The sequence below is a fragment of the Pristiophorus japonicus genome, chromosome 9, assembly GCF_044704955.1.
Source record: "Pristiophorus japonicus isolate sPriJap1 chromosome 9, sPriJap1.hap1, whole genome shotgun sequence".
Lineage (NCBI taxonomy): Eukaryota > Metazoa > Chordata > Chondrichthyes > Pristiophoridae > Pristiophorus > Pristiophorus japonicus.
The window spans coordinates 154,538,063-154,562,333 of NC_091985.1; the positions used below are offsets into that span (position 1 = coordinate 154,538,063).

A 24,271-nucleotide genomic window follows, 5' to 3' on the forward strand; every position below is an offset into this window, starting at 1 on the left:
ATGAAAACTGGACAATCATGGACAGAGATCCATCATGCACAAATTTACAGTAATCATTAACAAGATATAATACATTAGGGAGTATTTATCATTTTAATCTTGAAAGAATTGCAAAGTTGAAGCCCATGGAATAAAAGGGATAGTGGCAGCATAGATACGAAACTGGCTGCATAGATACGAAACTGGCTAAGTGACAGGAAAAAGAGAGTAGTGGTGAAGGGTTGTTTATCGGACTGGAAGAAGGTATACAATGGTGTTCCCCAGGGGTCAGTACTAGGACCACTGCTTTTCTTGATGTATAGAAATTACTTGGACTTGGGTGTACAGGGCACAATTTCAAAGTTTGCAGATGTCACAAAACTTGGAAGTATAGCGAGGAGGATAGTGATATACTTCAAGAGGACAGACAGGCTGATGAAATGGGTGAACATGTGGCAGATGAAATTTAATGCAGAAAAGTGCAAAGTGATACACTTTGGTAGGAAGCACTAGGAGAGGAAATATAAACTAACAGGTACAATTCTAAAGGGGATGCATGAACAGAGAGATCTGGGGCTATATGTGCACAAATCGTTGAAGGTGGCAGGGCAGGTTAGGTTGAGAAAACACTGGTCCGACCTCAACTGGAGTATTGTGTCTAATTCTGGGCACCGCACTTTAGGAAGGATGTGAAGGCCTTAGAGGGTACAGAAAAGATTTTCAAGAATGGCACCAGGGATGAGGGACTTCAATTACATGGATAGATTGGAGAAGCTAGGGTTCTTCTCCTTGGAGCAGAGAAGATTTGATAGAGGTGTTCAAAATCATGATGGGTCTTGTCAGTGTAGATAGAGAGAAACTGTTCCCATTGGTGGATGGGTCGAGAACCAGAGGGGACAGATTTAAGGTGATTGGCAGAAGAACCAAAGGCGACATGAGGAAAACTTTTTTACGCAGCGAGTGGTTAGGTTCTGGAATGTACTGCCAGAAAGGGTGGTGGAGGCAGATTCAGTCGTGGCTTTCAAAAGGGAATTGGATAAGTACCTGAAGAAACAAAAAATTGCAGGACTTCAGCAAAGAGCGCAGAAGTGGAACTAGCTGAAGTGCTCTTGCAGAGAGCCGGCACAGGTTCGATGGGCCAAATGGCCTCCTTCTGAGCTGTAACCATTCTATGATTCTATTCAAACCAGCCTAAAAGGTTAGTAGCTATTAAATTACTTAATTATATGGGTCTTCCTTGAACATACACTGACAGGACAACAAGCTCATGAGGTTTGAATACTGTAAAAAGTACATCCAGTTAGAGATTGTAATTAAATTGATATTTTCTTTTAAACGTTAATGAAAAAAAAATCTAAATTGCTGTACAGCTCAAGAGAGAGATCATAAAAAGGTTCGGAAGCCACAAAGCTTCCAAGAATTCAGTTCTAGGTTTTGAACCGTCTGACCTCATTTTTAGCGATTCAGAAGTAGTAGAAAAAGATCACTCAATTTGATCACCACTTTGTGGATTACTCGTGTACATGTATAAAGGAGGTACTTACGCTTTCTGACTGCCAATCTTTTTGCTTTCTGAAGAGCGCAACCCTGAAACACTTTTATCTCCCTGTGATGGACTGATATCAACAATAGAAAATGAATAGAACAAATAGAATCTGATATGCAGTGAAAGAGAGAAACAGAACAGATCAATAGTGAGGTCTACACCTCACTACAAGGTGTCTAAAACAGCAGTTAATGAGAGATGTTTAACATGAGGAAAAGCGGGGTTGGTCAATGACTGCGTTTTTGAACAGTCTTTTGCCCTTTGCCTTATGGAAGCTGAAGGTGTTGCACTCAGTGATGAAATAGGCGAATGTTTCCAAAACTTAAGGATTTGTGAATGATTGAAAAAAATACAACCAGATCAGTAAAATTCTAGAGAACTACCAATGAGGAGTTGCCCAAGTTTTGACAAATTCACCTTTTCCACAGATACCGACTCCAAGGCCCCAATATTTACCGAGGTGTGCTCTCAGAGCGGGGTGGTGGGGAGGGGGGTAAGGAGTTGCATCCGGGAAACCCAGAAGTGAGCTTTCCCCGAACGGAGTACCTCAAGGTCAAGTTTGAATTTTTTTTGGTCGGTGATTCCAGGGGGTTAGAGTAGATCGGGGAGGTGGGAGGGAGGGGTCGGTGATTGCGGGCAATTTACAGGGTTAGCTTGTTGGGCCGAGAGGAAATGGTCCTGCTCCTTTTGGCCCACAGGCAGTGCTGTAATGGCACTTACCTTATGGATCCTGCCCTTCCCACCTCCTTGGCCAACATGGGTTAAAAATAAAAATGGAGGCATAAAACCTTCTTAAAAGGTTTTAACGACCCACCTGCCTCCTAAGAATTCACCCTCCCCCCACACTCTGCTCTTCTGCTGTAACCATTCATACATCCTCTGGGCCTCTGAGGCATCTTTTATATCACTAATGTTCCTCAGTATTGCTTCATTTTGTTTAGCACCATCACCACTTCGGTCCTTTAATCATCTCCTGTCCTCGGCCTAAATCACAGACCTCTCATCTTTCTTCTTCTAGCCCCATTTCCCCCGGCTCTGTTCCTCCTCAAAAGCTGTTCTTCAACATTTTCCGGTTTAGCGTCAGCTGAGGCTCAGTGGGTAGCACTCTTGCCTCGGAGTCAGAGGTTGTGGGTTCAAGTCCCAAACCAGGGACTTGAGCACATAAATCTAGGCTGACTCTCCAGTGCTTGAGGGAGCACTGCACTGTCAGAGGTGCCATCTTTCGGATGAGACGTTAAACCGAGGCCCCGTCTGCTCTCTCAGGTGGATGTAAAAGATCCCATGGCACTATTTCGATGATGATCAGGGAAGTTACCTTGGGTGTCCTGGCCAATAATTATTCCACGATCAACATAACAAATAAAATAGATTATCTGGTCATTATCACATTGTTGTTTGTTGTGCCAATTGGATGCCGCGTTTCCTACATCACAACCGTGACTACACTCCAAAAGTACTTCATTGGCTGTAAAGCGCTTTGAGACGTCGTGAAAGACACTATATAAATCCAAGTCTGTCTTTCTTTCTTCTTTCTAATAATAGATCAGCGATCTGAAATGTTAACCTAACCTTGCTCTCTCCAGAGATGCTGCCTAACCTTCTGCGTGTTTCCAGTATTTTCTGTTAACCTCAACATACCAATAGATTAACCTAGTTCTCAAATAGGTAAATCAAGAATCCCTATATGACTCTACAATACAGTGAATACTGCCAATACAAGATTTCCCCATTCTCACACCCTATAAATACTTCACTTGTCCTCAGTGCCTTTCAGCCAAGGAAGCAACAGAGAGAGTCAATGATACATAGTAACGGGTACAATCTAAGCATTGTCTGAACACTCCAGATCAGAGAAGAAAAGCAGGGAAGGCAGGAAGTTGGTATGTGGCAATAATGTATACTCAAAGCACAAGGAAATTGAAGGACTTTTCATGCAGGCTTATTTCCTGGATTCATTCTCAAAAACTTCAAATGCAGTTTCAAACTTCTGGCTGCCACAGCAAGACTAGTTACACTGCAGAGTTTTACAATATGATTTCTGCTTCTCTTGCTAAAAAGGAATCAGTAATACCAAAGTGATAAAGGTCATCACATCACCCTGTTATGTCAACATACATTCCTCAGTGTAGTGACCATTAAAGTATCTTGCAAACTATATAAAGACAATCACATTCCTTTACAGTAGAAATTTCAGAGAGGATCAGTACTCGACACTGAATTTAGTCTTTTCAATAAATACTATGTTTGGTAAGACTTTGTGAGGACCAGAAGCCAGTAGGAGTTCACCTCTGTCACAATCTGCTCGCAGGATTAAATACAATGCCCAGCTTCCACTCTGTGTAAATGTGAGCTTGCCCAAAATCCTACTGCCCATATCCTAACTCGCACCAAATCCTGTTCACCCATGCTCACTGACCTACATTGGCTCCTCGTCCGGCAAGGCCGCGATTAAAAAAAAATTAATTCTTGTGTTCAAATCCCTCCATGGTCTTGCCCCTCCCCATCTCTGTAGCTTCCTACAGCCCTCCCTAAATCTCTCCACCTCCCTCAGTCCGTAAGCGTGACCTTGAGCTTCAGGTCTCCTGTCACTTGAATTCCCCGTTCCACTCCCGCACCGACATCTCCGTCCTCGGCCTCCTACACTGTTCCAATGAAGCTCAATGCAAGCTCGAGGAATTGCACCTCAACTTTCATTTAGGCACTTTACAGTCTTCTGGACTCAACTTCCAAGTTCAACAATTTCAGAACATTACCTCTGTCCATTTTTGGCTCCCTCCCCACCCCGATCTTATGTTTTTTTTCCTCTTGGTCTCCAATGGCAGCTGGTCATTATTCCGCCATTCACACCCTATCTAGACTAACCTTTTTCTAACTTCTGTTATTCCAATTTCAATTTGGCTCATCATCCTTTTTATCTCTCTAATCTCTCCTGCCTTCCACCCCAACACAGACCTTCCCTTTTGTTCTTTCTTCCCCTCCCCCTTTCAGTGCTCTTTAAGATGTTTTTTTTTCTCGAACATTCGCAAGTTCTGACGAAGGGTCATCGACCTGAAACGTTAACTCATGCTGTCTGACCCACTGAGATTTCCAGCATTTTCTGTTTTTATCTCCACCCCTCTCACCTCCTTTATGTTGCTCCTTAAAACCTCTATCTTTGACCAAGCTTTTGGTCGCTTGTCCTAATATCTTTTTATATAGCTCAGTGTCAAATTTTGTCTGATAACACTCCAGTGAAGTGCCTTGGGATGTTTTTGCCATGTTAAAGGTGCTATATAAATGCAAATTGTTGCTTTCTATTTAGTATGCCTATAGTTTGGCTTACCAGCCATAGGTCTTCATTTGTTCAGGCAATGGGTCATCAAAGAATGAGTCTTCATCTTCATCGAGATGTATCTTTCCATCCTTCTTTAACTCTGGGAGACTGTTTGCTGTGTTGGGCATCAAATCTTGTTTTGGCTCACCAGGAGACAGATTGGTTATACTTTTTATGTCACCTGAGGCTACACTGGTATCTCCAGGATTGGTATCAGTGACCTTTGGAAATGCAAATAAAATTATTATACAAAACAGACTATTGATTGTACTGTATGTGTTAGTAAATAGAGTCTGAAATGTTTAGAAACATTAAAACAGACACAGTTAAGCAATCTGAATGAACAATTGGCACCAGATCCCAAAAATCCCAGAACCTGCTACTCCTGGAGTAACAAGATAATGCTTCAATATACAGATGGAATAATGTAACATCCTAAATGTAAAGCAACTGCTACATGTGATGAATCTTCTGGAATTTTTTGAGGATGTAAGTGGACAAGGGAGAACCAGTGGATGTGGTGTATTTGGACTTTCAAAAGGCTTTTGACAAGATCCTGCACAAGAGATTGGTGTGCAAAATCAAAGCACATGGTATTGGGGTAATGTACTGACGTGGATAGAGAACTGGTTGGCAGACAGGAAGCAGAGAGTCGGGATAAACGGGTCCTTTTCAGAATGGCAGGCAGTGACTAGTGGAGTGCCGCAGGGCTAAGTGAAGGGACCCCAGCTCTTTACAATATACATCAATGATTTGGATGAAGGAATTGAGTGTAATATCTCCAAGTTTGCAGATGACACTAAACTGGGTGGCGGTGTGAGCTGTGAGGAGGACACTCAGAGGCTGCAGGGTGACTTGGACAGGTTAGGTGAGTGGGCAAATGCATGGCAGATGCAGTATAATGTGGATAAATGTGAGGTTATCCATTTTGGGGGCAAAAACACGAAGGCAGAATATTATCAGAATGGTGGCAGATTAGGAAAAGGGGAGGTGCAACGAGACCTGGGTGTCATGGTTCATCAGTCACAAAGTGGGCATGCAGGTACAGCAGGCGGTGAAGGCGGCAAATAGTATGTTGGCCTTCATAGCAAGGGGATTTGAGTATAGGAACAGGGAGGTCTTACTGCAGTTGTACAGGGCCTTAATGAGGCCTCACCTGGAATATTGTGTTCAGTTTTGGTCTCCTAATCGGAGGAAGGACGTTCTTGCTATTGAGGGAGTGCAGCGAAGGTTCACCAGACTGATTCCAGGGATGGATGGGCTGTCATATGAGGAGAGACTGGATCAACTGGGCCTTTATTCACTGGAGTTTAGAAGGATGAGAGGGGATCTCATAGAAACATATAAAATTCCGACATGACTGGACAGGTTAGATGCAGGAAGAATGTTCCCGATGTTGTGGAAGTCCAGGACTCGGGGACATAGTCTAAGGATAAGGGGTAAGCCATTTAGGACTGAGATGAGGAGAAACTTCTTCACTCAGAGTTGTTAACCTATGGAATTCCCTGCCGCAGAGAGTTGCTGATGCTAGTTCATTGGATATATTCAAGAGGGAGTTAGATCTGGCCCTTACGGCTAAAGGGATCAAGAGGTATGGAGAGAAAGCGGGAAAGGAGTACTGAGGGAATGATCAGCCATGATCTTATTGAATGGCGGTGCAGGCTCGAAGGGCTGAATGGCCTACTCCTGCACCTATTTTCTATGTTTCTATGTGTGCATCAACTAAGAAAATCCTAAGAAAAGTATAGGGCCTTACACATTTTAACCTTATTATATAGATAGTTTGAGGTTACTTTAATAAATATACAACCTGAAGTACTGAAGAAATTAAAGAACATGCATTAATAAAAGCTATTTTCAGATACTTTATTGATCTTAAGCCTCTATAGCTCTAGGTAAGACAGTACAGGACATGGTAGATTACTGAATTTCCGAGATCCACAGATATACTATAATTAGAACTACATGACAGGTAGCTTTTTCTTAATTTTGAACACAATATATAATGGTCAAACAGTTTACAAATTTCAGAGCACCCATCGATTCGAAAATAAAGATCAACACTAATTTACACTGCGGAGAATTCCAATTGATTTGTGGCTGAAATCAGTGTGTTGCTGTATTACCTCAAGATAAAAATCTGTCTCAGTGAGGAAAGGGTATATTGGCGTGTTACGCATTTTGCTTCAATCATTTGGGCTTTGTTATCTGAGGTAGCTATAGCATCAATTCTAGTTTCACCAGGCTCCTTTAACGCAATGCAAGATGGCATGTTTCATACAAACTTATATCACATGCAAGCTTAGAAATGGCCCGCTTATCAGAGACAAGAAGCACCATCAAAATATGAACATATTTGAGCAAAACATCAAATGTTAGAAAAGGCAAGACTTCATCAAGTACATAATATCTAGTGTTAGAAGGGAAGGGACAGTGGGGTGTTGAGCTATGTATAATTAATTTATAGTTGACTATTCACCTACAGTAGTGCATTCACCATTAGCACAAATCAGCACACAATATTGAACAGGCACGGAAACTAAATGTAAAGATGAAAGTAACTCACAACACCACCGCTATACAGCGTATTGAATGATCGGAATGCCAAGTCTTAACTTTACTTTTAAATTCATGATAAGACAGTGTACGATTTAACATGAACATGACAATACTAGGGACTTAGCAAACCAGAGCATTTTTCTCAAATATATTATGCAGTAACAGACCAACATAAAATAGTTTCCAGCATCAAATAAGTGACAGACATTGAACATTTACATTTCTGAAATGTACCTATTATGATTGCATTGTTGGGAAACCTACTGATTTACCCTGATATGCCAAGTCCCAGTGATAATTTTTTTTTCTTGCTCTTTAAATGTATTCAATCATTTTCTCGATTTCTATAAAACATGATATACAAATAGCCGTGTAATTTCTAGATTTTCTGTAATATCCCAATATGCTTTTTTGGAATTTGCGTGCCGTGCCTGTGCTAAGGGTAATGTTTGAGCCATCACCAGGCTTGTGCCAACATGCAGTTACCTTCTCACCAGCTTTCTCCCCGTTCTCTTTAACTTTACCAGTTCCTTTGTATCTAGGTATCTGAACATGAACATAAAAAAAATAATTTAACTAATGCTACATCTGGCATGGAATGAGTGACTCCAAGTAGTCAGCAGGTGAAAAGAGCTATTTCCCCCGGATACTTTAGGCATTAAAGAACCTTGAGGTGGCCAAGATGTGGTCTTAACCTGAAGTGCCAGTTTAGCCCACGTTTAGTGCAAGAGGCTGTCTTGGTAAAGGAGTTGAAGCTTGCGCTAGGAACGGCCACCCCAAGGATCGTTAAACACGACTGCCATTTAATTTGTCTGCTAGCGATCATTAGTAAGGCGGCACGGCATTTTGGTGCCTAGCGCTTGACCGAACGCCCTCTCCTAACAGTGACCAGGTGAGTGGAGTTAACTAGTCAATGTAGTTTTGAGCATTGCTTAAAGGTATATCACCTTTTACTGTTCACTTGCTGCTGGAAGTTTGAAGAGGACCTCGAGACACACTTTCTGGAACACTTTTTCAAGACTTCACCAAAACTCCGTCAACATTTATTCTGGAAATTCTTGGAGGACATCATCTAAAAATTGTGAGTGCTGTGCTACTCTACCTTGTAGGTGTCACCAGGAGAAAGGGAGTGCTTGATCATCGTCATTTTGCTAGGGGTCCCACTTGATCTGCAGGGGGAAAACATGAGGCTAAGCAATACAGCACCAGCTGCTGTAGGAGAGGGACAGGAGGGCGAGATGCACTCTATTGCCCCTGCGGGTACAGGACATCCCTCCTCCTCTGTATCTTCTCCACAAGGACTTCCAGTGCAGCGTCCGCGAACCTATGCACCTCTCCCTCGGTCCCCGAGCCATCCTGCAATGTGCTGCTGTGTCAGCCAGAGCACTCCACACCTTCAGTGGAGGTGGGTGCGAGGAGCCCACGAAAATTGCATCTAATCAGCACTTGAGCACTAAACCTGCGGGTGTCTGATTCAGCACTTCTGGGCAAGATCACATTATAATAAGCAATTAGGCCCAAAATTGCGTGCTAAAACCAGACTCCCCACCCCACCCCCCCAACTTGGTAATAAATTCTGAACTCACTGAAATTTCCTTCCAGGGAGTGGGTTCACATGAAGAAAAGTTACTGTTGAATTAATACCCACCAGGCAAGAAATGGTAGAAATGATACAATGTTTATAGTTATTGTGATATTGAATGCACTGCAAAGTGACAAACTCAATAGAACATGGATTTAGCTGCTACTGCAAACCAAATCAGAATCTAAACAGCAACCAATGCGTATTAAAATACAACAGTTAGCATCACACGTGCCCAGCATGCTTGTTAGTAAAAACATTTACATCATTATCTTGTCATTTTTTTTTTAAAAAGGCAGGCATGAGTAGGACAGATTTTTAAAAAGTGGTAATGCAACAAGAGACAGAAGATAGAATGTAACACTGACCTCCTCATTCTTCACAGGAAAGCATGAATACAAACTTGGAAAGTCAGAATGGTGTCACAGAATGCAGATAAAGAACTGCACAGACAATAGTACAAAGACTTAAGACACCAATAAAATTCAGTTATATTTGATAAACCTGCGCACAAAATATTAACGACTAGAAATATTTATACATGTTTGTTCTTACTACAGGACAGTTGCAGTACCTTTGTGAAATCTGAATTGTGAGATTATAGAGCCCTTCTATTTTACAATGGAACCCTTTGTATAACTGGTACAATGAACAGGAAAATACTGTGGGCAGAATTTCCAGGGAGCCAGCGGGCACAATCGGATTTAAGCAGTGGGGAAGGCGATTGAAATCATTGGTGGCTTGTTTACAGCCACCAAACAATGCTTTTTTCCCAGCTTTTTAATTTTGACAGATCACCCACCGGTTTTCCCGCTGTGCCGAGACCTCGTCAGTGAAGCTGAGGCGGGAGGCACTTGTCATTGACAGCTTCAGAGCTCCCAGCTGATTCAGGTATCTTCCCTTAGCCAGTAGCTTCGCTAAACTGCATTTCCACTACAGATTCAGAATGCTGCAAGTCTTTACACAAGTCTCCATCCAGTCTCACCTCGTTACCTTTCCCAACATTGACAGATGGCTTCTGCCCTCTATTCCATCGGCATCGGTGCCCTTGAAACTATCTCACCTTTTTCCTCAGAAACCCACCACGATCAGCACCAACACCAACACCACCAACTTTCTCCGCAATCAACTGATGCTGAATAAGAGACAGGGCATCAGCACACGAGCACATTGCTGCCCGGGAGGGCAGGGATTGCCTCTTCATGGCCAGATTTACTTCACTTGATGCTATACACCCTGGCTGCCATATGATGCACCAGGCTGGCACCACCCCACACCAACACCATAATGCATCCCTACAATGCCCAAGTCACCACTATTGCTGGGGGTACCGTTATGTCTCACCATTCACTGAGCAACTCACTAAGCCACTTCCAAAGATGCACACAAACCTGTCCAAGTGTTGAAAATAAAGGTTTCAATGTTTGACAACACATCAACATAAACTTTACATGATCATTGCATAAAACACCCAAGTGCTTACCCTTGTGTGTTGTTAATTGGTGTGATTGCACTAGGATGAGGTTGAGTGTAAGGGGTGGCTAGTGAGATGGGATGATAATGTAGAGAGAGAGAGAAGGATGGGTGGAGGTGCAAAGTAAGCTGGTGTGCGTAAAGATTTGCAGGAGTAAAGTAGAGAAGGCAGAGTGATGGGAATGTGATGCGTGGCACAGCAGGATGAGGTTGAGTGTCGCTTTGCAGTAACATTTCCTGAACTACTGAGATCATTGAAAGGTTTGTACCAATGCAATCTAGTCCTCCCAACAACATCCCTGCTTGTGCCCTCCTGTGCAATGTGCAACCAGGCTGCGTTGGTGTACTGGGGAGGTCCCTTCCATCCATTGGAAGGGAAGAGAACCTACCTGTGTGCTGTGACTGCCTCCATAAACATATGGAGGTATGGAAGGAGTCATGGGAGAGCCTGAGTGCAGCCGTGCACCTCTGTGCAGTGCTCGTCAATGTTTACAGCACCTCAATGCTGTAGAACACTGACAGCACAAATGTCAAAATTAATTTGTGCATTGTCCCTTTAAGGAAACTGGCTTCCTGTTAATTGGCTGGGAATCTCTTAGGACAGGCTTAACAAGCCCAATCATTGGAAGATTGCTATCAAAGGGCGGGCTGCAGCTGGTAGCGCGTTTCCCACACACCACCGATGCCGCCCGCACCAAACTCTCTCCGTTGGTGAAATCACAGCCTTCTTGTGCAAGCCTGGATAGTACATATCTGCCCACCACTGAATCATGGGTGCATCGAGGCCAAGCTCAACCCCCACCTCACCAGACAGCCACACATGCTCAGTCAAAAGCAATCACAAGTGGGAACACTCGATATTTCCATTCCCTGCCAGGTACAGCAAAGTCAATTAGACCAACAATCGGACGAAGCTTGCCTAACTCATCACAGGCCGGGAATCAAACCTTCCCAGTTTGCACAACTCTATCGCAACATGCACTGTACTTCCCCTTTACACAATGATAATAGATTACAATACCTTATTTTTGCAATACTTCCCTTCTCAATATCAGTTCATTGTTAATGCAAACTTCTGTGCTACCAACCCGAGTTAGTATGAGTGTTTAGCTATTTCTTACGCACTTTACCATTCAAGTACAAGGATAAAAATGCATTGAAAAGTTTGGGTTGAAGATTAAAAATTGAGCTGAATCACTGGGAGTGGCGCGTTGGGGAAGAAAGGAGGGAAGGAGAAAAAAAAAGAACAATTTGGCTACTGTTTGCCACTATAAACAAATTTTCCAAACATAAAATTTCTGTTGGCAGATTCCACATTTGATTTTATAAATCAACATAGCTGCTATAAACACACCCTCCAAATGACACTAGTCACCTTCAGGTGGATTTCACCTAGCGACCTTGTACGGCTTGGGGCTATAGTCACCTTTGGTCGGAAAAAAGCTGGAAAACGTCCTGTACATACACACATTTTTCCAGCTTTTTTTTTTGAAGGATCACATTTGAGGATTGTTAGGGAAGAAGCAGGAGGCAGATAGGCTGGGCTTGGTGGTGGCCACATCTTCAGCTTCTCTAACCATATTTTTCCCCAAAAAGGAGAAATTGCTTCGGAATGCAGCTCTGACCATAACTGAGGCAAAGTGAGCTTTTGTTTCTTCACTCAAGGCACAGCACAATTTCTTTTATACCAGATATCAATCTTTCCCTCCAAGCTCTCCTCTTTTTAATTTATCCTTTAAATCTATTATTTCCTACCTGTACTTTCTAGATTTCACTCTCTTATTCATTGCTCTTTGCCTGGAAAAGAAACCAGAGCTTAGGACTCTACAAGGCGAGACTTCAGCTGGGTCCATTGTGGCCCTGCCTTCAGCTGCCTCGGCCCTAAGCTCTGGAATTCCTTCCCTACGGCCTCTCCAGCTTTCAAATTCTCTCTCCTCCTGTAAGATGCCCCTTAAAATCTACCTCTTTGACCAAACTTCTGGTCACCTGCCCTAATAGTGCCTTATGTGGTTCATCAGGTGTCAAATTTGTTTTGGTAATGCTGCTGTGAAACTCAAAAAAACTGGTCATTCAAAAAAAATGGATGTTTGCCCGAATTTTTTGACTTGTATTTTGTATTTCTGGAAATAGGATTGGGGGGGGGGGTTAAGCCTAAATCACATAGGCTGTTTCTCAAAGGAAAAGCCATGAAGCTCAGAGTCCAGACAGATTGGCTGTGGTTGGCTTTACCAAGTGTTACAGAAAGCACAACAGGATGTCCAAGGTGCTTACTGATTTCACATTGCCAGTGTCAAATGTGGCATTTTGTTTATTTTCAAACGGATGTTGAATCATATATCTGATCTGACTTTATGCCAGTAAACAGTCAGCCTTCAGCTTTCCAGCTACAGCGAGGCTAGTTTTGAAACTACAGCAAGTTTCAGTGTCTGAAGTGAGCTCATCGCCCCATTCTTGCTGACTTACACTTCCTTAGAATCCCCAAGTGTTTAAACAACTTGCATTTATATAGCGTAGTAAAACATCCCAAAAAGAGTTTCACAGCAGCATTACAAAAACAAATTTGACACCTGACGAACCACATAAGGCAATATTAGGGCAAGTGACCAGAAGTTTGGTCAAAGAGGTAGATTTTAAGGGGCATCTTAAAGGAGAGAATTAAAAAGCTGGAGAGGCCGTAGGAAAGGAATTCCAGAGCTTAGGGCTTAGGCAGCTGAAGGCAGGGCCACAATGGGAGAGCAATTAAAATCGGGAATGCACAAGAGGACAGGATTAGAGGAGTGCAGAGATCTGAGAGTTGTGGGGCTGTAACCTCCTCCAGTCCTACAACCCTTCGAACTCTCCATTCCTCTGACTCTAGGGCCTATTGTGCATCCTCTCTCACCTTCACCCCACCACTGGCAGCTGTACTTGCAGCCAACAAAGCCCCAAGCTCTTGAATTGCCACCATAAACCCCTTCACCTCTTAAAACTTACCTCATTAACCAAGCTTTGTCAGCCCTTTTAATATCTGGGTCAGTGTACATTATTTCCTGACACCTCTGAAGTGTCTGGAGATGTTTCTCTATATTAAAAGGGACAGTAGAAATGTAAATTGCTGCTGTTCTGTTTTGATGTACAGAGAGTGAGAGAGTACCATCTATTATTTTATTTATTGAGAATACGGAGGTTCATTGTTTAATGTGTGCTGTTCATTTGCCCATTTTATTTAAATAAATCGTCTGTTGGTTTACAGCCTGAAGCTCAGTCTGATAGAGTATATATTCACTCTGTTTTTCAGGGGGGAAAATTGTGTGGTGCCATGCAACACATTTCAGTAGCTAGTATAGAGAGTAAGGGATCTTCATTGGAATCCCTGGGTTTTGCTGTTGTTTCCCTAGTTATTGGGCAAGAAAATATATATACTCCAACTTGTAGGGGACACAAAATCTGTTTACAGCAATGAACTCAGAAGATATCTCATGTAAAAAAAAAACCTAAGAGTGTTAGGTTTATATCCCTCAAGGTTACACCTCAGTGAGGCAGAGTTATTCTATTCCCTCAATCCTACCATAGTACAGTTCCACGGACACCAGTAGCCTACCAGACCCTCACACGAATGGCTATTCATCATGCCAGACCAGAGATGGCAAATATCAGCAGGCGACCGTATTTTTCTACATTCCTATGCCATGGACATTAAAGGCTAACTGAAGTATCCATCGGCTGCCTAGTTTTTGTCAGCTAATTCATCACAGACTAGCAATCAAATCTGGTCCTATAGCTCAGCAATATACCAGAGATGTATTAAGTGCTTGTCAAATTCTCTTTACATAGAATCTACGCTACAGAAACAGTCCCATGGCCATGCATTTTCTGACTGTGATGCTTGTACCCCTCGAGGTTGAGGTTGTCGGGGGAAGAAAAAGAGAAGAGCCAGTCACTGTGGGGAGAAGTTCTGAAAGTGCCTAGTGTATACAGCATTAGCTCTGGCAGAATACTGGAGAACTGGGTCTGCATACTGATCTTAATTGAAAGTAACTGAGTTGCAACACCAAAGGCCAATTAGCACTCTTACTCGGGTTAGACTGGGAGATGGACTACCTCAGGATAGTATGGTGCTTATCCTGTCTGCCTGCTGACGCAGATGAGCTACAGAAGAGGTTGTACCACCACCCAGTGGAAAGGGAAGGGAAGGGGAGTTATTTTGTTCAGAGATTTCTCCCCCCCCCCCCCCCCCGCCCAGAGGTGAGCTTTATATGGCCTGAAAAGCTGCCAAAATGAAGTGTACTTCAGCCATGTGCATTCCTGCTGAAAGCCAGCTTGAAAGTTCTGCAGGCCACTGAGGTGAATATCAAGGCTGTAAACTAACCCGGCGACACACAATATCCCAGATAATTGCAATAATCATTTTATAGTAGCGCATTAAAAAAAATTGGTAGAATTCATCTTAAAACATAGCATTTTATATTTTACTGACTGGAAGCAGTTTGTTCGAGTAACATTCCATTTTTATCTTGGGCAGATTTTAAATGAGCTGTAATAGACGTTGGTGCAGTGTATAAAAAGCCATCTAGCGGCAGAAAATGTGTATAGTCTTCTCGTGATAATTCACAGTCATTCCTACACTTGTGCTAAAAAGGTTATTCAATAACTTAAATTAAATGCAACTAACAGGGCAATGTGGGAATGTAAGTGGTAAAATAATCTAAATAATCAGTGAGTTTTAATTAAGCAACTTTGAATTAAGAGTAGACTGTACTACAGAACCTTTTATTTACAGTCAAGTCCTCTCAATTCAAAGTTGCTTAAAAGTGTTTGATAATTCACTTTTTAAACGCAGTAAATTTCCACTTTGCTGTTATTGACGTGGCTTATATGAAACTATTGGATAATTCCAATGTGATTCCAGAGCACATTTGCGGCACAGGCTTGACAGGCCAAACGGCCTCCTTCTGTGCTGTAATCATTATGATTCTATGATATCTTGAATGGGCTACAATACACCTTAGTGCCACCTAGTGACAGAACGGCTGTATGGTCTATTCCTGATAATTCAGTCATTTTGTGGTTGTGCTGAAAAAAATAATCCAGTAATTTGAATGAAGCAATGTAAATAACACAACAAAGTGGGAACTTACTGGTTAAAAATTGAATTATCAGGTAGTTTGAATCAAGCAATTTTGAATTAAAAGTTGTACACCAAAAAAAGGTTCTTCTAAACTATCCAATAAGTCTTTTTTTTTAAAACTACTTCGCTGTTCTTTATCTTGCTTCATTAAAATTATTGCATAATTCAATTTTTAATGAGCCATAGAATCATTCATTTAAAAAAAATTACAACCCCCTTATTCTGTTTATGCAAATGAAGTCAGGTGCCTTTAGTGCAACAGTACATTTATAGCATTATTGATACTCTACAGACTATTTGATTAAAAGCTTTCACAAATGGTAATTCTAGTTGCTAACAGCTAAAATGAATTTAAGGAGGCCTTTGTTCAAAGTATTGCTGGCTCTGCTCTCTTACCTTGCTGCCTGTATTTAAAGCACTCTGTCTCCCTTCTGGAAGCTTGCGTGGAGGCTGCACAATATCAGCAACATCTTGGGCTACCTGTCATAGGAGCAGACAACAGCAATCGCAGTGTTGTATAATATTTTTAAAATACATTACAGCAACATCCTGCCGCAACAAGTACAACATCCTGGTGGTACTCATCGCACAATATCTTCACTTTTTTGCTTTCATCCGAAAGTTAGGAAAACTCTGGTTAAAGTTCTAAAATACGGCAAGTATACAAAGGAAGAGACAGGGCAATGGAGAGAGCAGGACAGTGGTATTAGACATGATTGTTGTAGCAAGCCGCAGGCACAAACACAGTGGGCCAAATGGCCTCCTTCTGTGCTGTAAACCTTGTGACAGTTATATGGCACACTGAAGGAAGGAGAGGTTGAGCACCACCCCAGGGTTTTGAAAGTTTGATGACAAGCTGTTCAAACGCCAGTAAAAAAAAAATACTGTATTTAATATGGAAAGTGTTGAGTTAATGGCAAGTATAAATGGAAGAATAATGAACCATGTTTCTTTCTGGATACAGGTGGTGTCTCAGGACTCCAGAAGTTAACTTAGTATAACATGAGTAACTGTTTTCAACACTGCTCAGCTGTTCAATAATGCTATTTAGATAAATAGCTGAGCCATGCAACGTTCAAAGTAATGACATTTGGTTTGAAAGTTACCCTGCAAGGCATTTTGGGATTGCCACATTCAGCCTTAATCATCTGGTTATCATGATCAGTCACTTGCCCAAATTCACTATAAACAATTCCACTGGCTTGCCTCTCCCTCAAACTATGTGCTGGAAATTCCACAACCACCCGCCGGGTTTTTTGGCGGTATTTCGCCATTTTGGGCGGAAAACGGTGCGGTTGCGGTTTTGAAATACTGCTGGGGAACGGAACGCCGGTGTGCAAGACTGGAAAAAGCGCTTTCGCCCGATATTTGGCTCAGCGGTGACCCGTAGATAGGACCAAAACAAACGCTGAGGAAAACCCTGTTGCTGCAGCCCTTGGAACGGCAGTAGGTATGAAACCCTGCAAAAAAGGTATGTTAAAGTTTTTATTTTTAAATTCTTTTACAGCAATTGGCTAGAAAAGGGTCTTGTGAATGTTTTGGATTTTTTAGAAAAAAGAAAGTTTTCCCCCCCTCCCTAGGCCCAACTCGCAGCGGTATCGGCCTCAGAGAAAAGTTGTAGAAAATTTGCGATTTGCACCGCGAATCTTTGTACAATGCCGATTTTTCCCGGGCGCATTTTTTCCGGAATGTTCGGCTTCGAAATCATAGCGGAGTCAAAGCAGTTTTTTTTAAACGCAAAAAAAACCGCTATAACCCAAAACCGAATTTCTAGCCCTATAAACTCAAACCTCAAAAACAACTTTTTATTTAATTCAGATAAAACAAATATTTGACAAAACATCATAAATAAAATAATGTTATTAAAAGAAATGGATAGCATGCTACACTTTGCCAAAGATCTTGTTCTTTCGTCACTCTTTGGTGCAGATTCTCAAACACTCTCCCCTTTACTGATGTACATCCATTGTAGATAGCCCCATTGTATATGGAAGTTGTGGCAGAGGACAACCCTCTGTACCCCTCTGTTGTACCCCTCTGTTCAAGGGCAAAAAATGGATAAACCAGGTCAGCCCAACATCCATAGTAGGTAATCTTGCAAATGCCATAATACTCACATAGAAAGGCATGAGTTAAGTGAGGACAGCCAGCAGATTAGTAAAAAGCAAATAGGCAGCACAGTTAACTGTGAAGAGGAACAGGAGTAACTTCAGGAGGACAAACACAGATTGGACAGATGTTAGATGAAGTTGAATGTGGAGAAATGTGAGCTTTTACATTTTGGAGAGGAAGACGAAGGAGATGAAATAATATTAAACTGTAAAGCCTTAAAAGGAGTAAATTGCAGAGCAACTTAGATATTCAGATACACAGAGCTTTAAAAGTGAGAACACACATTATTAAAGCTTTAAAAAATGCCTATGGCATAAATAGAGGCACGAAGGACAAAAACAAAAGAAGTAATGCTAAACCTATACAAATCAATGATTAGTCACAGTTCGAACACTGTCCAATTTTGGACACCCTACTTTAAGTAGAACATCAAGGCCATGGAAAGGATATTGAAGAGATATACTAAAATTATACCAGGGATGAAAGACTTTAGTTATGAGGAAACAATATAGAGAAATTATGGTTCTTTTCACTAGAAAGAGGTTAAGAGGAGCTCTGAAGGATGTGTTGAAAACCATGAGATCTTTTGATAAGGTAAATATTTCCACTAGTCAGTGAGTCAGCAACTCGAAGGCATAAAATTTATTATTCAAAAGCAAAAAGGGAGCAGTTAGGGGAAATGACTTTACACAGAGGGTTGTTACGACATGTACTGTAAAAGTACAGTCCACAATAGCTTTCAAAAAGTCAATCAATATTTGAAAGAAAAATTTGATGGATATGGGAATAAAACAGAGGAATAAGACCAACATAGTGCACCAGTGCAGGAACACGGGTCGAATGATCTTTTCCTGTGCTGTAAAATTCTATGATTCCGGATCTTGATTACTGTATAAACTGGCCCATTTATATGGCAAGGAGTTTTCTAGAGAAGCTATATCATTTAAATTGCAAAGCATAGTTGGTTTCAAGTAATGATTAGACTGTAGTTTGGCCTCTGTACAGAACAGCTTGCTGGCCCATACAGATGCCCAGAGCTGTTCAGTCTGCTGGTAGTTAAAAGCATAGCCACCTTCAACAATAAATCTAATATTGATGATGCTGCTGCTAAGCTAGATGCTGCTTAGCTGCTTTGCTAGATGTTGCCATTGGAGGCAACAGCATCACCTTGTTTACATTGCTAGATTGCAAAGTTTCAGAAGTAAATGGTTTTATAAAACTACAATTCAACAGAATCAGGTGTAAACTTCAAATTTTTGTCTATAACCATTCCCAGCTTTAGTGTCAAGAGATTGTAAATCAGCAACTGCTACCAGCCAATTTTCTTTCACCCCCAACCAACTAATATTGCTTTTATGGAAAGGCATAATTTTGCAACATGGCTAACAATTTGGCTGGCACAGAATGCTGTATAGTCATACTCATAAGATCACATTAATGGGCATCACCATCTCTCCCACACAACTGACAAGTGGCTATTTTCTGCAGTAACTAGTAATGTCTCTATGGATACCATGGCTTCTGTCCTGCTGAGATCATATCATTATTGCAAAGCGGCAGGTCAGGGTAAAACAGTATCAATAATACCATCTGATATTCTTAAAATTTCACTTGATTACTGTAGGGTTTAGGGAAAATTTTGAGTGTATTCTTCAAATGAATACATGTGGTTGCTCACCTCCGATATAAATGTTTGATTGGAAGGAAGGAGGTTGTTGAGGTTCATTACCATTTTTTGTTCCAAGCTTGATCTTAAAGCCAAATTTTGCTCTCGAGTGCTGCGACACATTGGTACATCAGCATGCTGCATGATGTATGGCAAGATAGGAGTTTACACTTGTAGATTCTTTACAATTTGAACTGCTAACTCAGCTCAGCCCAAGTGCCCCTCAAAGGGAGTGTGGGGTGCGGAACTCCTTTCAGAAATCGTCTAGTAGCCAATTGCAGAAGTGCAGGGGCAGAGGTGAGAAGAGGGCTGGCTACTTGCTTTTACAGCCAAGGTATGCTTAATGGGAGAGGGAAGGCAAGTCATTTTAGAAATGCATCACTATTATTTGTTTAATCACAAAAACTTGACTTACCACACTCCTGCATTGGATAAATAACCTTTTGTACATTCCCAGAAACTCATCAAAATCAATCACTAATTAAACAAGGAAGAAATAAAGCAGTTACTTTAAAACTTCATCTGGATAAAAAAAAATAATGTTTTTGATTAGGCGATCAGCTGATCAAGACAATCTAATAGAGTATCAAGTTTTCAATCAAGGTAACAAACCAGAATAGCAAAATAACTACTTTGTTCATTCTCCAGTCCCATGTGGATTGCCCAAGTTGCTTACTTCAACATTATTTTAAAGACTTGTACCACATCTCCCTCGATCTTCTCTTCTGCAGCAAAAATATGTTCAGGTGCTTGGGCCTTTTTACATAACTTATTCCCCTGGCACTCGTCTGTAAACTCTTTCTAATGTGTCTATACATTGTTAAGGGGCTGCAAAAGTGCACATCGCCCTTTAGATGTGGCCTCACCATTGAAGTGTGCAATGGCAATAGAACTTATTCTGACTTGTAATCTGATCCCCCCCACCCTTTACACGTTTGAAATCCGGCAACCTCGGGACTGGGACCCTGCTGGTTTTCGGATTTTTCTGGATTTCAGACAAGAAAATCAATACGTCCGAAATCCGGAAAGCTTGGGACAGAGATAGTGCCGGTTTCCTGATTTTTCCCGATTTCGGACCTCGCTGTTGGCGCTCCTTGCCGCCCGCCTGCTCCTCACCTCCCGCTAATTCCCACGGCTCCCCAGCATTGTGTTTTTTTTAGCGGTTTCCTCGTCCCTCACCACCCAAGGTCGCCATCTTGGCTGCCTCAAAAATGTCCGGTTTTCGGACAGCCGGATGAGAGACATTGTACCTATAACTGGTTTGCCTTTATTGATATCAGACTTCCATTTTATTTTTTTTAACATTTTCTTCCCATTGGCCTTCATTTGATTTCGCCCCAAATGAATTGCTTGGAATTGGAAACTCGACATGTGGACAGTAGATATTCCAAAATCTACATCCTACTTAATGCGAGTACTCACTGTAGATGTAATCTATATGAAGGATGCTTCAAACTCATTTTTAGGGGGTTGAAGAGGAAACTACACATAATGGAGTTAGCAGGTGATTACCATGTCAGAAAAGTCCCTATTGTTAAAATGTTATTATTCATTCCTAAGCAAACTTTGGATTTTCAACATAGAGGTCTAATAATCTTAGTATTAACATAACTACACTAGAACGGAAAACCCTATTACGAGGATCGGTTTACTAGAAATAAAGCATTTCCGTGGTCTCAGCAAACATGTGTAAAACTTACCATTATTAAAATCTTTATCCATTGCTCTAAACTCATCATTTACATATCTGTCCAGCATATTCCTATCAGTGAAACAATTTGTAACAGTTAGAATTAGTAAAAAAACAAAGGTTTGCAACAAGGTGTCATTTAAAAGGGAAATACTGTTTCAAGTGGTAGGTGCTCACTTACTTGTGAAAATGAGGGAAGAGGTCCATGAATAGTTCCCTCAGTTCCTCTTTATTTATCTCACCATTCTTGTCCTAAAATAAAGGTGGATTATGGAGATGATTTTTATTTTTTTTTAAAAACATTGCTGTTGAATCAACCAGCATATGAACTTTTATAAACAGGACACTCTTCAAAGATTCCCGTTCGATGTATGTGCACTAAATGGACTAAAACCAAAATCCAGTGAAATGGGTAAATTGGACAGGTTATGATTTCTCAGAGGTTAATAAAGATAGTAAACAGTTTTGAAAAGGGGGATCCTGAAGATTACTAAACTAAACCATGGCAGTGGGACATAGTTTCAAACTTGTAAAAGGTAAATTCAGAATTGACGGCAGGAAGTTTTTCTTGACACAAGGAGTCAGCAACACATGGAATGGGACTCCCACATAGGGTAGTGGAGGCAAGACATGAAATTTATTGAAGTACAGATGCACTGGAATAACACACCAAGTTTACTTGACAGCATCTACCAGCACTGCAACCATCATAGGCAAGAGCAACAAGATCAAGGTCATGGTAAAACCAATACCTCCAAGTCACATACCATAATGACTTGGATGTACATGCTGAAAACCTCCTCAGGGGCTCTCTCCCAATTGGCCATGGTGGTTTCCACTGATCTTCTGCTGAAGTTATGACTGCCGATTGGAGGCGCGTGTGGAAACTTGGGCCCATAAAGTAGATTACAACCAATGCATACACTATTTCTGCAGCCACTTAAGTTACACAAATGTTGTGTGTGTAAAATTTGCACCACTTTTTTAAAATATAGATTTACGTTAATAAACTTGCAACTTCAATTCGTTTAAGTCATAAATCAATCCATAATTAAGGTGCATGAAATTATAAAGTTTCAATTTACACATAGATTTGCAGATCATAGATTAAACAAATCCTGGATTAAACAGTTCAAGTTAAATTGGTGGAAAGTTTAAAAACTCACTTTATCATAAAATTCAAACTTTTTCTTGGCTTCTGCTACATGTTTTGCTGACAATTCCTGGAAAGGAAAAAAACACAACCAGTTTTGAACTCGAAAAGAGGAAAGATATGATACAAATTGTCATTTAATTCTAAATGTTATAAATTGTGGTAGCTGTACACTTACTTTCTGTCACTTATCATGTTTTATTGCACACTAAAATCGTAATGTCACATTATATAGGGGGCCAAGTTTCGGCCCGAGTTGCTCCTGTTTTTTTGGAGCAACTGGTTTAGAATGGAGTATCTTAGAAATTGCAATTCTCGGCATTTAGTTTGCTCCAGTTCTAGTCAGTTAGAACAGTTTCAGTTTGGAACAGATTTTTTTTTCCCCAAAAGGGGGCGTGTCCGGCCACTTACACCGTTTTGAAAGTTTAGGCAGTGAAAACTTACTACAAACTAACTTAGAATGGAGTAAGTGTAGATTTTTGTACACTCAGAAAAACCTTGCCTACACTTAGAAAATCAGGCGTAGGTTACAAATCAGGCGTAGAGAATGGGGGGGGGGAGGGGGGTTTAAAGGTAAGTTTACAAACATTAAACACTTCAGTTTTACAAATAAAGAGCCATCATCAATAATAAATGATAAATACATCAATAAATCAACCAATAAATCAATCAAAAAAAAAAAATATTTTTTTAAACCAATAAATAAAACATTTTCTACTTACCAACTGCAGCACCGGGAGCCCTCCAACAGCGTGCTGGAACGGGCCCCCCCTCCGCCCCCAGTGTGTCTCTGTCTGTCAATGTCACGGGGGGGGGGGGGGGGGGAGGAAAGAGGGGAGGGAGGGGAAAGAGAGGGAGAGGGCATGTGGGGGGGAAAAGAGGGAGAGGGGAGGGGGGGGAAAAGAGAGCGAGGGGGAGGAAAAGAGAGGGGGAGAAAGAGAGAGGGGGGGGGAAGAGAGAGGGGGGGGGGGAAGAGAGGGGGGGGGAAGAGAGAGGGGGGGGGGAAGAGAGAGGGGGGGGGAAGAGAGAGGGGGGGGGAAGAGAGAGGGGGGGGGAAGAGAGAGGGGGGGGGGAGAAGAGAGAGGGGGGGGGAAGAGAGAGGGGGGGGGAAGAGAGAGGGGGGGGGGGGGAAGAGAGAGGGGGGGGGAAGAGAGAGGGGGGGGAAGAGAGAGGGGGGGGGGAAGAGAGGGGGGGGGGAAGAGAGAGGGGGGGGGGAAGAGAGAGGGGGGGGGAAGAGAGAGGGGGGGGGGAAGAGAGAGGGGGGGGGGAAGAGAGAGGGGGGGGGAAGAGAGAGGGGGGGGAAGAGAGAGGGGGGGAAGAGAGAGGGGGGGAAGAGAGAGGGGGGGGAAGAGAGAGGGGGGGGAAGAGAGAGGGGGGGGAAGAGAGAGGGGGGGGGAAGAGAGAGGGGGGGGGAAAGAGAGAGAGGGGGGGGGAAAGAGAGAGAGGGGGGGGAAAAGAGAGAGGGGGGGGGAAAAGAGAGAGGGGGGGGGGAAAGAGAGAGAGGGGGGGGGAAAGAGAGAGAGGGGGGGAAAGAGAGAGAGGGGGGGGAAAGAGAGAGAGGGGGGGGAAAAGAGAGAGGGGGGGGAAAAGAGAGAGGGGGGGGAAAAGAGAGAGGGGGGGGAAAAGAGAGAGGGGGGGGAAAAGAGAGAGGGGGGGAAGAGAGATGGGGGGGGGAAGAGAGAGGGGGGGAAGAGAGAGGGGGGGGGAAGAGAGAGGGGGGGGAAGAGAGAGGGGGGGGGAAGAGAGAGGGGGGGGGAAAGAGAGATGGGGGGGGAAAGAGAGATGGGGGGGGGGAAGAGAGAGGGGGGGAAGAGAGAGGGGGGGAAGAGAGAGGGGGGGGGAATAGAGAGGGGGGGGAAGAGAGAGGGGGGGGGAAGAGAGAGGGGGGGGGGGGGGAGAGAGAGGGGGGGAAGAGAGAGGGGGGGAAGAGAGAGGGGGGGAAGAGAGAGGGGGGGAGAGAGAGGGGGGGAAGAGAGAGGGGGGGAAGAGAGAGGGGGGGAAGAGAGAGGGGGGGGAAGAGAGAGGGGGGGAAGAGAGAGGGGGGGAAGAGAGAGGGGGGGGAAGAGAGAGGGGGGGGAAGAGAGATGGGGG

General features: G+C 42.6%; 1 protein-coding gene across 5 annotated transcripts in view; it reads right to left on the reverse strand.

The window, feature by feature from the left end:
• Positions 1 to 24,271, reverse strand: part of cep43 (centrosomal protein 43) — an 83,531-nt gene that overhangs the window by 23,564 nt on the left and 35,696 nt on the right. For 2 of the 5 annotated variants that reach the window (XM_070888825.1, XM_070888824.1), the window contains 8 exons: positions 22,194 to 22,250; positions 21,209 to 21,279; positions 21,038 to 21,099; positions 19,753 to 19,814; positions 15,956 to 16,039; positions 7,884 to 7,943; positions 4,848 to 5,059; positions 1,524 to 1,595 (listed from right to left, as the gene is read on the reverse strand). In XM_070888825.1, the coding sequence (XP_070744926.1) occupies positions 1,524 to 1,595; positions 4,848 to 5,059; positions 7,884 to 7,943; positions 15,956 to 16,039; positions 19,753 to 19,814; positions 21,038 to 21,099; positions 21,209 to 21,279; positions 22,194 to 22,250 (680 nt within the window). The remainder of the gene's footprint in view (positions 1 to 1,523; positions 1,596 to 4,847; positions 5,060 to 7,883; positions 7,944 to 15,955; positions 16,040 to 19,752; positions 19,815 to 21,037; positions 21,100 to 21,208; positions 21,280 to 22,193; positions 22,251 to 24,271) is intronic. The other 3 variants (XM_070888828.1, XM_070888827.1, XM_070888826.1) reach the window with 2 other exon arrangements.